The sequence below is a fragment of the Ranitomeya imitator genome, chromosome 3, assembly GCF_032444005.1.
Source record: "Ranitomeya imitator isolate aRanImi1 chromosome 3, aRanImi1.pri, whole genome shotgun sequence".
NCBI classification, from domain to species: domain Eukaryota; kingdom Metazoa; phylum Chordata; class Amphibia; order Anura; family Dendrobatidae; genus Ranitomeya; species Ranitomeya imitator.
Genome location: NC_091284.1, coordinates 433,145,612 through 433,162,532, shown reverse-complemented (window position 1 = coordinate 433,162,532; position 16,921 = coordinate 433,145,612). Strand labels below are relative to the sequence as shown.

Here is a 16,921-nt window from a genome sequence, read left to right as displayed (position 1 = left end):
ATTATGTTTGAGAGTTTAACTGCACTTAGTTCTAAGCCTTAGTAAATCCATTCATCTCATGTACATGTATTCATATCTATGCTCAGACAGTGTTTTCTGAAAATGATAATAACAGAAACGTTTCAGTAAAACTTTTTCATGTCACCAAACAGACATCTATAGTGCATGAAAAGCTATATTCTCATTTGTGGACATTTTTCTCTATATTAATGAGATAAAGAATACCCACAGGGGATGTTTTTCAAAGCGAGTGCTTTTTTCATATCTGTGCTTGTTGCTTAGATACACTTTATAATACCACATAGAAGGTTACCAGAAATAAAGGTCCAATCACCTTGGTTAGGACTAAGGGGCTACATAGAAAATTGTGCATGATGTACAGTATCTGGTTACTGTTGGCATAGTTAAAGAACAGCAAAAACGCAAACAGGGTAAATGTATTTTTAATACGTAATCCTCATTTACAGAGAACATGTTCAATATTATATGATTAGACGTTCTCTCTAGAATATCACATTAACTCGTTCAGTGCTGAGCAGTCTGTTCAGTGTTTGACAGCTCAGTTATCCAGTCCGATGCAGGGGCGTGCTGAGATGTCTGTGAAGTGATTGACGGCCCAGTTGACCAGTTTGGTACAGGGGCATGAAGAGCTGTCTGTGTTTTGATTGATAGCTCGACCGTCCAATCTGAGACCGGGAGGTGCTGAGCACTCGTTAGGTGCTCCGAGTTCCCATTATTATTCAGCTATTTACTGTAACTGAGCTGGCAATACCAGATAGCTGTCAGCCATAGCTTCAGCTAAATGTGGTTGGTTTACTCTATGACTTGTATTTTGCTTATTGATCTATTGCCGCCTGTCCTTGGACCTCGTTCTGACCATTCCTCTGTTTAACGCCTTTGCTCTGATTCGCTATGCTCCTGGTATTTTGACCTAAGGCCATTACCTATGACTTTGTCTCTTCCCTCTGTTCACAACATACCCTCCTAACTATTGACCATGGACTCTTCGATTATCCCAACTCACGGCTTGTCCGTGAGAAGTAACTCAGCATCACATAAAATAAATTAAATGATTTTATGTCCATTCATCTGTATTTATTAAGGTTATTTGTACCATAAAGGACATCCAGTTATTGTGATATCCATCTCCAGTTGCCCCTATTTTCTTTGCATATGAGTGTAGGTCCCATCTTTTCCACAGTCATCAAGCGATTCTAAGTATATTCAGAGACCTGAATATTGATTAAATAGGCAATCAATATTTCATTGATGGGTGTTTGACACTCCGATCTATGTGTTGTGGCTCAGATTCATTCAAGTGAACAGTGTGTAGTACCAGGACTAGCTATAACAGCATGTACGGCACTGGATAGATTAGGGGAGTTTATTCTGTATCTCACTTTCTCCTTTTTACTGATTGTTCTCATTGAAATAATAAAATGTATATGTTTTTTGATACCTGGGCGATTTTTACTTAGTTTCCTTTTGGGTATCTTACCTTTTGTAAGTGCCCCCTTTTTTGCTTGGCTCTACATTGGTATTAAATATATGGCACTGTGCCTGAGCAATATAGCTAATTCATTCTGCTATTTGGTAATCCTATGCCATTGCCATAATGGTGCAAGAAGAGTCAAGCCTTTTAACACAAACTGCAAGAACAATATATAGGCTCTTTGCAGCCCAATGGCTCATCATAATGCACAATTCCACCTGCTTTGGAGAGTCGTAGTGCACCCCTTCAACTCTTGGACCCCTATGTGACCGCACTGGTTGCACCAATGATATGTCCATCCCAGATTCTAGTATTAGGATAAATATACTATATGCATGCAGAAGTCTCAAAAGTAAATTCCTAACATCCACAGGTTAAAGTACAACAGAAGAACATGCATAAACAGCAGGGCAAAATGCATAAAGACCTAGATAGAGCAAAAAACCCCAACACATGTATTGCCATTGCTTTGTTCAGGGCTTTTTGAAGCCTTGCTATGGTATATACAGTGGGGCAAAAAAGTATTTAGTCAGTCAGCAATAGTGCAAGTTCCACCACTTAAAAAGATGAGAGGTGTCTGTAATTTACATCATAGGTAGACCTCAACTATGGGAGACAAACTGAGAAAAAAAAATCCAGAAAATCACATTGTCTGTTTTTTTATCATTTTTTTTGCATATTATGGTGGAAAATAAGTATTTGGTCAGAAACAAACAATCAAGATTTCTGGCTCTCACAGACCTGTAACTTCTTCTTTAAGAGTCTCCTCTTTCCTCCACTCATTACCTGTAGTAATGGCACCTGTTTAAACTTGTTATCAGTATAAAAAGACACCTGTGCACACCCTCAAACAGTCTGACTCCAAACTCCACTATGGTGAAGACCAAAGAGCTGTCAAAGGACACCAGAAACAAAATTGTAGCCCTGCACCAGGCTGGGAAGACTGAATCTGCAATAGCCAACCAGCTCGGAGTGAAGAAATCAACAGTGGGAGCAATAATTAGAAAATGGAAGACATACAAGACCACTGATAATCTCCCTCGATCTGGGGCTCCACGCAAAATCCCACCCCGTGGGGTCAGAATGATCACAAGAACGGTGAGCAAAAATCCCAGAACCACGCGGGGGGACCTAGTGAATGAACTGCAGAGAGCTGGGACCAATGTAACAAGGCCTACCATAAGTAACACACTACGCCACCATGGACTCAGATCCTGCAGTGCCAGACGTGTCTCACTGCTTAAGCCAGTACATGTCCAGGCCCGTCTGATGTTTGCTAGAGAGCATTTGGATGATCCAGAGGAGTTTTGGGAGAATGTCCTATGGTCTGATGAAACCAAACTGGAACTGTTTGGTAGAAACACAACTTGTCGTGTTTGGAGGAAAAAGAATACTGAGTTGCATCCATCAAACACCATACCTACTGTAAAGCATGATGGTGGAAACCTCATGCTTTGGGGCTGTTTCTCTGCAAAGGGGCCAGGACGACTGATCCGGGCACATGAAAGAATGAATGGGGCCATGTATCGTGAGATTTTGAGTGCAAACCTCCTTCCATCAGCAAGGGCATTGAAGATGAAACGTGGCTGGGTCTTTCAACATGACAATGATCCAAAGCACACCGCCAGGGCAACGAAGGAGTGGCTTCGTAAGAAGCATTTCAAGGTCCTGGAGTGGTCTAGCCAGTCTCCAGATCTCAACCCTATAGAAAACCTTTGGAGGGAGTTGAAAGTCCGTGTTGCCAAGCGAAAAGCCAAAAACATCATTGCTCTAGAGGAGATCTGCATGGAGGAATGGGCCAACATACCAACAACAGTGTGTGGCAACCTTGTGAAGACTTACAGAAAACGTTTGATCTCTGTCATTGCCAACAAAGGATATATTACAAAGTATTGAGATGAAATTTTGTTTCTGACCAAATACTTATTTTCCACCATAATATGCAAATAAAATGTTAAAAAAACAGACAATGTGATTTTCTTAATTTTTTTTTCTCAGTTTGTCTCCCATAGTTGAGGTCTACCTATGATGTAAATTACAGACGCCTCTCATCTTTTTAAGTGGTGGAACTTGCACTATTGCTGACTGACTAAATACTTTTTTGCCCCACTGTATGTTCAGTTTTACCTGCCTTCTTGTGCTTTTATCTGGAACTGATTGTACTTTCTCTTTCAGTAAAATTGCTTTGTATCTCAAAAGTAATACAGGCATTTAATCATCAACTTGCACTAGTCGTTTTTTCCAAATCTGCTAAAATAGAAGTTATCATAATATTATAGGGTAAACACTTGTTTAACAGAAAATGCAAAATGAAAATAAATATTATAAAAGATTTTAAGATGTAAAAAATAAATTAATTAAAATGCTCAGTAACTGTGGATTTTCTGTTACAGTTGCTTTCTGTGTCCTTACACCTCAACAATTAACTTTTGTCCTACTAACTGTTGCCATACATATGATCTTGTTTTTAGATATTCGTCTTGTAAATGGGGAAAGTCACTGTCAAGGACGAGTTGAAGTTCTTCATAATGGGACTTGGGGAACAGTATGTGATGATGACTGGGACATTGTGGATGCCAATGTAGTTTGCCGACAGATGGGCTGTGGTCACGCAATTGCTGGACCTCATCGACTCGCATTTGGCCAAGGCACAGGACCTATTTTTTTAGACAATGTGGACTGCAAAGGAACAGAAACAGCATTGAGTCAGTGCAGGAGCCTTGGATGGGGAATACACAACTGCTACCACTACGAGGATGTTGCTGTCACCTGTAATGGTAAAAAGGTTTGGTACCAGTCTGTCACGGAAAATGATTAAGAGGCTATAAATACTTTTTTATGTAGACAATATAAAATATGTATGTGTATATGTGTGTACAGTTGTGCTCAAAAGTTTACATACCCCGGCAGAATTTTTACTTTCTTGGCCATTGTTTCGGTAATAAATAATAGAGTAAGGAGATCTACTAGAGCAGAGTTTTCCAAACTCCAGTCCTCACAATCCACAACAGATCAGGTTTTCAGGATTTCCTTAGTATGAGGTGAGAACCTGTGGCAGTTTCTGATGCCTTGATAATAATTATATCGTCTTTGCATTACTAAGGAAATTCTGATAACATGTTGTGCTGAGGGCTGTGATGACTGGAATTTGTTGAACACTGGTATAAAGGAACAGAGTGATGTATCATAGTAATGCACCAAAGATTGGTGACCTCAAATGGAAGATATGAGATATATATCCACTATATAATTGTCTAAGGGTCACTTCCGTCTCTCTGTCTGTCTTTCTCTCTGTCCTTCTGTCTGTCACGGATATTCATTGGTCATGGCCTCTGTCTGTCAAGGAAATCCAAGTTGCTGATTGGTCGTGGCTGTTTTGCCGCAACCAATCAGCGACAGGCATAGTCCGGAAGAAAATGGCCACTCCTTACTCCCCGCAGTCACTGCCCGGCGCCCGCATACTCCCCTCCGGCCACCGCTAACACAGGGTTAACACACGGTTAATGCCGGCAGTAACAGTAACGGACTGCGTTATGCCGCGGGTAGCGCACTCCGTTACCGCCGGTATTAACGCTGTGTGTCCCCAACCTTTTACTATTGATGCTGCCTATGCGGCATCAATAATAAAAAAATGTCATGTTAAAAATAATAAAAAAACAAAAAACCTGCTATACTCACCCTCCGTTGTCCGCTGAGCCGCGCGCGGCCTCCGCCATCTTCCTTTCCCATAGATGCATTGCGAAATGACCCAGAATACTTAGCAGTCTCGCGAAACCGCTAAGTCATCTGGGTAGTTTCGCAATGCATTCTGGGAATGGAAGATGGCGGCAGCCGTGCACGTATCCCCGGAGCTTCGGTGGATCCCGCCGGAGGGTGAGTATATAACTATTTTTTATTTTCATTATTTTTTTAACAGGGATATGGTGCCCACACTGCTGTATACTACGTGGGCTGTGTTACATACCACGTGGCTCTGTGCTGTATACTACATAGGCAGTGTTATATACTATGTGGGCTGTGTGATATACACCGTGGGCTGTGCTATATACTGCGTGGGCTGTGCTATATATTGGGCAGCTTTACCATCTGAGAAAATAAAGAACCTCATTCATAACTACCACAAAAGACTTCAAGCTGTCATTGATGTTAGAGGGGGCAAAAGACAGTATTAAGAAAAGGGGTATGTGAACTTTTGATCAGAGTCACTTGGATGTTTTGGGTTCTCATTATTTAAAAAGAGAAAACACAGTAATTTGACAATAAGTGGCTTCACCCAACCACCAACCATGAGTGGAGAAAAACATTGTGGTGTTATCAGTCATATTCTCTGAAAAAAAAGCCAAGAAAGCGAAAATTCTGCCGGGGTATGTAAACTTTTGAGCACAACTGTATATATATATATATATATATATATATATATATATTTGAGGTCACCAATCTTTGGTGCATTACTATGATACATCACTCTGTTCCTCTATACCAGTGTTCAAGCTCCAGTCATCACAGCCCTCAATACATCATGTTTTCCTTAGTAATGAAAAGATGATATACCGTATATACTCGAATATAAGTCGAGCTTTTCAGACCCAAAAAAATGGCTTAAAATGCCCTTCTCGGCTTATACTTGAGTCATGGTCGGCGGGTGAGGGGGAGTGACGACGGTCACATATTCACCTGCTCCTGGCGCTCCTGATGTGGTCCCTGCATGTCCCATAGTCTCCGGCGCCAGCAGCTTCTTCCCCTGTTCAGCGGTCACGTGGTACCGCTCATTAAAGTAATGAATATGGACCCCACTCCCATAGGGGTGGAGCCACATATTCATTACTGTAATGAGCGGTACCAGTGACCGCTTAACAGAGAAGAAGCTGCCGGCTCCCAGATACCATCTCTCCGGGAGAAGCTGCCAGGGACAGTGTCGGGAGCAGGTGAGTATTTCATATTCACTTTCCCTCATTCCACTGTTGCTCCGTCTTCCACGTCCTCTGCAGTGACTGTTCAGGTCAGAGGGCGCGATGATGTATTAGTGTGCGCGTCCCCCTCTGCCTGAACAGTCAGTGTGGAGAGACGGGACGCAAAGGAGCAGCAGGCAGCGATGAGAGGTGAGTATGTCATTTTTTTTTTTATTGCAGCAGCAGCATTATATGTGGCACATTGTTATATGGAGCATCTTATGGGGCCATAATGAACTGCATGGAGCATTATATGTGGCACATTGTTATATGGAGCAACTTATGGGGCCATAATGAACTCTATGGAGCATTATATTTGGCACATTGTTATATGGAGCATCTATAGGGCCAAAAGGAACTGTATGGAGCATAACATGTGGCACATTGTTATATGGAGCAACTTATGGGGCCATAATGACCGGCATAGAGCATTACGTGTGGCACATTGTTATATGGAGCATCTATGGGGCCATAATGAACTGTATGGAGCATTACATGTGGCACATTGTTATATGGAGCAACTTATGGGGCCATAATGAACTGCATGGAGCATTACATGTGGCACATTGTTATATGGAGCATCTATGGGGCCATAAAGAACTGTATGGAGCATTACATGTGGCACCATGTTATATGGAGAAACTTATGGGGCCATAATGAACTGCATGGAGCATTACATGTGGCACATTGTTATATGGCGCATCTATGGAGCCATAATGAACTGTATAGAGCATTACATGTGGCACATTGTTATATGGAGCATCTATGTGACCATAATGAAATGTATGGAGCATTACATGTGGCACATTGTTATATGGAGCATCTTATGGGGCCATAATGAACTGCATGGAGCATTATATGTGGCACATTGTTATATGGAGCATCTATGGGGCCATAATGAACTGTATGGAGCATTACATGCGGCACATTGTTATATGGAGCAACTTATGGGGCCATAATGAACGTCATGGAGCATTACATGTGGCACATTGTTATATGGAGCATCTATGGGGCCTGTTATGATCTGGTGGCCTTGGAGCAGCATGAGACGTACTCTGGAGTAGGTAGTCCCTGTACTGACCGCAAACCCTGAACCTAGCAGCACAACTAAAAGCAGCCGTGGGGGGTATCTAACACTCCCTAGACCCCTCGACACAGCCTAAGATCTAACTACCCCTAAAGACAGAAACAGGAAACCTATCTTGCCTCAGAGAAAATCCCCAAAGGATAGATAGCCCACCACAAATATTGACTGTGAGAGGAGAGGAAAAAACATACGCAGATATGAAATCAGATTTTAGCATAGGAGGCCATACTAGCTAAAAAGAAAGAATAGAACAGAGTACTATGCGGTCAGTATAAAAACACTAGAAAAATATCCACCGCAGAAAATACGGATCACCACATCTGACTAAAGACATGGGGGGTATATCTGCATCTCCAGAGAAATAGCTAGACTGCAAAAAATCCTTCACAGACCAATCTGGACAGGACAAAAACATGAAAATGCACAGAACTATAAGGTCCACTGCAGGTGGACAGCAAAAACAAAGCCAGGACTTATCTTTGTAGAAAAACACAGCAAACTGGACAGACCAGCAGGGAAGTGAATCCTTCAAGAACAATGGACAACTGGCACTGACCAAAGGATCCTGCAAAGCTATAAACCCCAGTCAGTCCTGCAATTAGTAGATACACATGTCCACTCCTGCAATCCAGGCCCAACTGCATTACCCTCTACAACCACCGGAAGGAGCCCAAAAGCTGAATTCACAACAGTACCCCCCCTTTGAGGAGGGGTCACCGAACCCTCACCAGAGCCCCCAGGCCGATCAGGATGAGCCCGATGAAAGGCCTGAACCAAATCAACGGCATGGACATCAGAGGCAGAAACCCAAGAGTTATCCTCCTGGCCATAACCCTTCCACTTGACAAGGTACTGAAGCTTCCGCCTCGAAAAACGAGAATCCAAAATCTTCTCAACAACATATTCCAACTCCCCATCGACAAATACAGGGGTCAGAGAATCAACAGAGGGAACAACGGGCTCCACATATTTCCGCAACAAAGATTTATGGAAGACATTATGAATAGCAAACTAAGCCGGAAGCGCCAGGCGAAAGGACACCGGAATAATAATCTCAGAAATCCTATAAGGACCAATAAATCGAGGCTTAAACTTAGGGGAAGAAACCTTCATAGGAACATGACGGGAAGATAACCAAACCAGATCCCCAATCCGAAGCCGGGAACCAACACACCGACGACGATTAGCAAAACGTTGAGCCTCCTCCTGAGACAGCACCAAATTGTCCACCACATAAGCCCAAATCTGCTGCAACCTGTCGACCACAGAATCCACACCAGGAAGGTCAGAAGGCTCAACCTGCCCAGAAGAAAAACGAGGATGAAAACCAAAATTACAAAAAAAAGGCGAAACCAAAGTAGCCGAACTAGCCCGATTATTAAGGGCAAACTCGGCCAATGGCAGAAAAGCCACCCAATCATCCTGATCAGCAGACACAGAGCATCTCAAATAGGTCTCCAAGGTCTGATTAGTTCGCTCAGTCTGGCCATTTGTCTGAGGATGAAATGCAGAAGAAAAATACAAATCAATGCCCAGCTTGGCACAAAAGGCCCGCCAAAACCTAGAAACAAATTGGGAACCTCTGTCGGACACAATATTCTCCGGAATACCATGCAAACGCACCATATGCTGAAAAAACAACAGAACCAAATCAGAAGAAGAAGGCAATTTAGGCAAAGGCACCAAATGAACCATCTTAGAAAATCGGTCACAGACAACCCACATAACCGACATTCTTTGGGAAACAGGAAGATCAGAAATAAAATCCATAGAAATATGTGTCCAGGGCCTCTCGAGGACCGGTAATGACAAAAGCAACCCACTAGCACGGGAACATCAAGGCTTAGCCTGTGCACAAATCCCACAGGACTGCACAAAAGAATGCACATCCCGCGACAAAGAAGGCCACCAAAAGGACCTACTAACCAAGTCTCTGGTACCAAAAATCCCAGGATGGCCAGCCAACACAGAACAATGAACCTCAGAAATCACTTTAGTAGTCCATCTATAAGGAACAAACAGTTCCCCACAGGAAAGCGGTCAGGCTTATCAGCCTGAAATTCCTGAAGAACCCATCGCAAATCAGGGGAGATGGCAGAAAGAATCACCCCTTCCTTCAAAATGCCGACCGGCTCAAGAACCCCAGGGGAATCAGGAAAAAAACTCCTAGAGAGGGCATCCGCCTTAACATTCTTAGTACCAGGAATGTACGAGACCACAAAATAAAAACGGGAGAAAAACAGGGACCATCGAGCCTGTCTAGGATTCAGCCGTTTGGCAGACTCGAGGTAAATCAGATTCTTATGATCGGTCAGGACCACAATACGGTGCTTGGCCCCCTCAAGCCAATGTCGCCACTCCTCAAATGCCCACAATTGCGTTCCGCAGGTGAAAACTTCCGAGAAAAGAAGGCACACGGTTTCATCAAGGAACCATCAGAACTCCTCTGAGACAAAACGGCCCCTGCCCCAATCTCAGATACGTCAACCTCAACCTGAAATGGAAGAGAAACATCTGGCTGACGCAACACAGGGGCAGAAGTAAATCGGCGTTTAAGCTCCTGAAAGGCAGAAACAGCCGCAGAGGACAAATTCGTCACATCAGCGCCTTTTTTGGGCAAATCGGTCATAGGTTTAACCACACTGGAAAAGTTGGCAATGAAACGACGATAAAAATTAGCAAAGCCCAAGAATTTCTGAAGGCTCTTCACAGATGTGGGCTGAATCCAATCATGAATGGCATGAACCTTAACCGGATCCATTTCTATAGATGAGGGAGAAAAAATGAAACCCAAAAAAGAAACCTTCTGCACTCCAAAGAGGCACTTTGACCCCTTCACAAATAAAGCATTATTACGGAGGATCTGAAATATCATCCTGACCTGTTTCACATGAGACTCCCAATCATTGGAAAAAATCAAAATATCATCCAAATATACAACCATGAATTTATCAAGATAACTCCGAAAGATATCATGCATGAAGGATTGGAACACAGATGGGGCATTAGAGAGTCCGAATGGCATCACAAGGTATTCAAAATGGCCTTCAGGCGTATTAAATGCAGTTTTCCATTCGTCACCCTGCTTGATACGAATAAGATTATATGCCCCTCCAAGGTCAATCTTAGTAAACCAGCTAGCCCCCTTAATCCTAGCAAACAAATCAGTAAGCAAAGGCAAGGGGTATTGAAATTTGACCGTGATCTTATTCAAGAGGCGATAATCAATACAGGGTCTCAAGGAGCCATCCTTCTTGGCAACAAAAAAGAACCCCGCTCCCAATGGTGAAGAGGATGGCCGAATATGCCCTTTCTCCAAAGACTCCTTAATATAGCTCCGCATGGCGGTATGTTCAGGCACAGACAGGTTGAAAAGTCGACCCTTAGGGAACTTACAACCTGGAATCAAATCAATAGCACAATCACAGTTCCTATACGGTGGAAGGGAACTGGATTTAGGCTCATCGAATACATCCTGGAAGTCAGACAAAAACTCAGGAACTTCAGAAGAGGGGGAAGAGGAAATTGACATCAAAGGAACCTGATCATGAACCCCCTGACAACCCCAACTAGTCACAGACATGGATTTCCAATCTAACACTGGATTATGTAGCTGCAGCCATGGAAAACCCAGCACAATATCATCATGCAAATTATGCAACACCAGAAAACGACAATCTTCCTGATGGGCTGGCGCCATGCGCATGGTCAGCTGTGTCCAAAACTGAGGTTTATTTTTAGCCAACGGTGTAGCATCAATGCCCTTCAAAGGAATAGGGTTCAGCAAAGGCTGCAAGGGAAAACCACAACGTCTGGCAAATTCTAAGTCCATTAAGTTCAGAGCGGCACCTGAATCCACAAATGCCATGACAGAAAATGATGATAATGAGCAGATCAAGGTCACAGATAACAGAAATTTAGGTTGTATAGTACTGATGGCAACAGAACTAGCGATTCTCTTAGTACGCTTAGGGCAATCAGAAATAACATGAGCAGAATCGCCGCAGTAAAAACACAACCTATTCTGACGCCTGAATGTTTGACGTTCAGCTCTAGACAAAATCCTATCACACTGCATAGGCTCAGGGCTCCGCTCAGAGGACAACGCCACAGTGTGCACAATTTTGCGCTCGTGCAAGCGCCGATCAATCTGAATGGCCAGAGACATTGAATCACTCAGACCAGCAGGCGTGGGGAACCCCACCATAACATCTTTAACGGATTCAGAAAGACCCTTTCTGAAAATTGCCGCCAAGGCATCCTCATTCCATTTAGTCAGTACAGACCATTTTCTAAATTTCTGGCAATACAATTCTGCCGCTTCTTGACCTTGACACAGGGCTAACAAGATTTTCTCAGCCTGATCCACAGAATTAGGCTCATCATACAACAACCCCAATGCCTGAAAATGCCTGAAAGAACAAATCAACATTAAGCAAAGCAGGATTGCCAGATTCCAGGGAAAATGCCCAATCCTGTGGGTCACCACGCAGCAGAGATATGATGATTTTAACCTGCTGAATAGGATCACCAGAAGACCGGGGTCTTAATGCAAAAAACAGTTTACAGTTATTTTTGAAACTCAAAAATTTGGATCTGTCACCAAAGAAGAAATCAGGAGTGGGAATCTTAGGCTCTAAGGCAGGAGTCTGAACAATGAAATCTGAAATCCCCTGTACCCTAGCAGCAAGCTGATCCACCCGAGAAACCAACTCCTGAATATTCATGTTAATACTAGACTCCGTAGCCACCCAGAGGTAAAGAGGGAGGAACAGACCAAACAGGCTAAGGAAAAAAAATGTCTCAAAATATTTCCACCCTTCTTCTGAGATGCAATTAACTCATTGTTGGCCAGTTGTACTGTTATGATTTGGTGGCCTTGGAGCAGCATGAGACGTACTCTGGAGTAGGTGGTCCCTGTACTGACCGCAAACCCTGAACCTAGCAGCACAACTAAAAGCAGCCATGGGGGGTACCTAACACTCCCTAGACCCCTCGACACAGCCTAAGATCTAACTACCCCTAAAGACAGAAACAGGAAACCTATCTTGCCTCAGAGAAAATCCCCAAAGGATAGATAGCCCCCCACAAATATTGACTGTGAGAGGAGAGGAAAAAACATACGCAGATATGAAATCAGATTTTAGCATAGGAGGCCATACTAGCTAAAAAGAAAGAATAGAACAGAGTACTATGCGGTCAGTATAAAAACACTAGAAAAATATCCACCGCAGAAAATACGGATCACCACATCTGACTAAAGACATGGGGGGTATATCTGCATCTCCAGAGAAATAGCTAGACTGCAAAAAATCCTTCACAGACCAAGCTGGACAGGACAAAAACATGAAAATGCACAGAACTATAAGGTCCACTGCAGGTGGACAGCAAAAACAAAGCCAGGACTTATCTTTGTAGAAAAACACAGCAAACTGGAGAGACCAGCAGGGAAGTGAATCCTTCAAGAACAATGGACAACTGGCACTGACCAAAGGATCCTGCAAAGCTATATACCCCAGTCAGTCCTGCAATTAGTAGATACACATGTCCACTCCTGCAATCCAGGCCCAACTGCATTACCCTCTACAACCACCGGAGGGAGCCCAAAAGCTGAATTCACAACAGGGGCCATAATGAACTGTATGGAGCATTACATGTGGCACATTGTTATATGGAGCAACTTATGGGGCTATAATGAACTGCATGGAGCATTCCATGTGGCACATTGTTATATGGTGCATCTATGGGGCCATAAAGAACTGTATGGAGCATTACATGTGGCACATTGTTATATGGAGCAACTTATGGGGCCATAATGAACTGCATGGAGCATTACATGTGGCACATTGTTATATGGAGCATCTATGGGGCTATAATGAACTGTATAGAGCATTACATGTGGCACATTGTTATATGGAGCATCTATGTGACCATAATGAACTGTATGGAGTATTACATGTGGCACATTATTATATGGAGCATCTTATGGGGCCATAATGAACTGCATGGAGCATTATATGTGGCACATTGTTATATGGGACATCTATGGGGCCATAATGAACTGTACGGAGCATTACATGTGGCACATTGTTATATGGAGCATCTATGGGGCCATAATGAACTGTATGGAGCATTACATGTGGCAAATTGTTATATGGAGCAACTTATGGGGCCATAATGAACTACATGGAGCATTATATGTGGCGTATTGTTATGTGGAACATCTTATGGGGCCATAATGAACTGTATGGAGCATTATATGTGGCACAATGTTATATGGAGCATCTCATGAGGCTATAATGAACTGTATGGAGCATTATATGTGGCACATTGTTATATGGAGCATCTTATGGGGCCATAATGAACTGTATGGAGCATTATATGTGGCACATTGTTATATAGAGCATCTTATGGGGCCATAATGAACTGTATGGAGCATTACATGTGGCACATTTTTATATGGAGCGTCTTATGGGGCCATAATGAACTGTATGGAGCATTATATGTGCCACATTTTTATATGGAGCATCTTATGGGGCCATAATCAGCATTTGTGCAGCATATATATGGGGCATAATAGTCTATGGAGCATTTTATGAGGCCATAATCAACATTTGTGCAGCATTATATGGGGCATATTTTAATATGGAGCATCTTATGGGGCCATAATGAACTGTATGGAGCATTATATGTGGCACATTGTTATATAGAGCATCTTATGGGGCCATAATGAACTGTATGGAGCATTACATGTGGCACATTTTTATATGGAGCGTCTTATGGGGCCATAATGAACTGTATGGAGCATTATATGTGCCACATTTTTATATGGAGCATCTTATGGGGCCATAATCAGCATTTGTGCAGCATATATATGGGGCATAATAGTCTATGGAGCATTTTATGAGGCCATAATCAACATTTGTGCAGCATTATATGGGGCATATTTTAATATGGAGCATCTTATGGGGCCCATCATAAACTGTATGGAGCATTATATGGGGCGTATTTTGTATGGAGCATCTTATGGGGCTCATCATGAACTGTATGAAGCATTATATGGGGCTCCTGATTCAATATGAATATTCAAAAACACTTAACCTACTGATGTCTCAATTAATTTTACTTTTATTAGTATCTATTTTTGTTTTTGACATTTACCGGTAGCTGCTGCATTTTCCACCCTAGGCTTATACTCAAGTCATTAAGTTTTCCCAGTTTTTTATTGCAAAATTAGGGGGGTCGGCTTATACTCGGGTAGGCATATACTCGAGTACAGTATATACGGTAATTATTATGAAGGCATCAGAAACTGCCACAGGCTTTCTCACCTCATACTAAGGAAATCTTAAAGGACTGGAGTTTGGGAAACTCTGCACTAGTAGATCTCCTTATTCTATTATTTATTACCGAAACAACTTTATACATTTTCTTTTAATGAATAATATTTGTTTTTCTTTTAGAGATTTTGCCAACTCCTAGTAACAAGGGTCAGCTCACAAAACCTTCTACCACACCCTCTCAAAATGTTCTTCGTAAGTAACCATTCTCTGTTTTGTAAACTTATGTGTTGGAATTGGTGTCTTCCATTAGCTAACATCAAATAATGTTCTACAGAGACCTTTCACTGCATTGCTTGATAAGGGCAATGATTACATAAAGGTGGGCCGTGTATAAGATCCATGAAAGGACAATAATCTAATGATTGTTTAAATAGCTAAAACTTTAGTAGTCAGTGCTTCCTACTTTTAGGTCGGCATCACACTGGCGTTTTAAACGGCCGAGTGCAACGCGATAAAAAAATCGCATTGAACTCGCACCAATGTTAAGCTATGGGGCAGCTCCCAGGAGCAGACTTTTTGTCGGCCGTTTTCCTGCGATTGTCTCGGACCGAGGAAAACTCTCGACTCACTCGCACCCATATAAGCCAATGGGTGCGAGTGAGACAGCGTACACCACTCAGATATCATCCGAGTGATGTGTGTTATAAGCGGACTCCAGCAATGGAGGAGATAGAGAAATTCATTTCTCCGCCTCCTCCGCAGCTGTGCTCCGATCCTCCCCGTGCGAGAGAATCGTAGCCAAGACGCCTGACACTCGGCTCCTGCTCTGCTACGAGCAGGAGCCGAGTGTCATTAGCATATCGCATCCGATGCTCTCGCATCGGATGCAATACGCCAGTGTGATGCCGGCCTTAGGGCCAATGTCAGCGCACCATTGTTCTCAGGGAAGTGAAATTTATGTTACATACTGGTTATTGAATAACCTTTAATCTGCTGTTTAACCACTGGATTCCCTATTAGATTTCACCTTTGGACTTCCTCACCACTCTCTTGCATAATATTTCTGTCTGACCTCCTAGGATTGACCCTGATTTTCTTTGACTACATTTTTTGATGACTATATAGTGACTGTCCCTTCCTCCCTGGCTCTAAACATGTGCACTTTATCCATCTACCCATTTACCAGCCACCAGCTATTCTGTCTATGAAACCCAGTGCCACTTCAGGAAAACCCTGATCTTTATACAAGGGTGAAAGGGTGAGCATCGGGGAGTTCTTGGGACTTACTAAACTAGATGGCTTATGCAAAGGCTGTCCATGGATGATAGACTGCTATTGGTCTTTGGATGCCAAAAGATGGTGACAATGTTTGTAAAGTGCTGTGGAATATGTTGTGCTATATAAGCATGTATAGTAAGACACCACTATGATAAATATGATGCGTTTTAAGACTAACTAGTCTATATTTGCCTAAGTTTATCTATAAGAATTAGAATGTATTGATTATGCTCAGTATCGTATATATGTACCCATCTCAGTAACCATTGTCTCTGCAAAAACGAGGTTCACATGAGAGTCCTATGGTTAATTTTTGGTTTGTGTTATCTATATTCTGTATATTACCATAACTGCTTTACTTGCGTGTCATTTCAGGAGATGGCAGTATAAGATTGGTCAATGGAGCAGACTCCTGTCAAGGGAGAGTAGAAATCTTCTACAAGGGTAACTGGGGAACAATATGCGATGATGACTGGGGAATGAAGGATGCAATTGTTGTATGCAGACAGATTAACTGTGGCGAAGCCTTGGACTATAAAAGCAATGCTTACTTTGGATATGGAACTGGTCTAATACTACTGGACAATGTGAATTGTGATGGATCAGAGTCATACCTATCTGCTTGCTATAGTCTTGGCTGGGGAATTCATAACTGTGGCCACCATGAAGATGCTGGAATCATCTGTGCTGGTAAGTGACATATTGAATATATTAAATCTTCTTGACCCTTCCATTCTAAGAAGCAATAAGTTACAGTGAAGATCCCTGAATAGCAGGCCTTTTTTAATTTATTCTCTGCTACGTTTCTTCTTTTAAAACATTCATAATCGCT

At 42.6% G+C, this 16,921-nt stretch overlaps 1 protein-coding gene across 1 annotated transcript in view; it reads left to right on the top strand.

Annotated features, from left to right (window-relative positions):
- SSC4D (scavenger receptor cysteine rich family member with 4 domains) overlaps positions 1-16,921 on the top strand; it is a 253,266-nt gene that overhangs the window by 214,377 nt on the left and 21,968 nt on the right. The window contains exons 3-5 of the mRNA XM_069759824.1: positions 3,964-4,269; positions 14,992-15,063; positions 16,465-16,779. Coding sequence (XP_069615925.1) covers positions 3,964-4,269; positions 14,992-15,063; positions 16,465-16,779 — 693 coding nt within the window. The remainder of the gene's footprint in view (positions 1-3,963; positions 4,270-14,991; positions 15,064-16,464; positions 16,780-16,921) is intronic.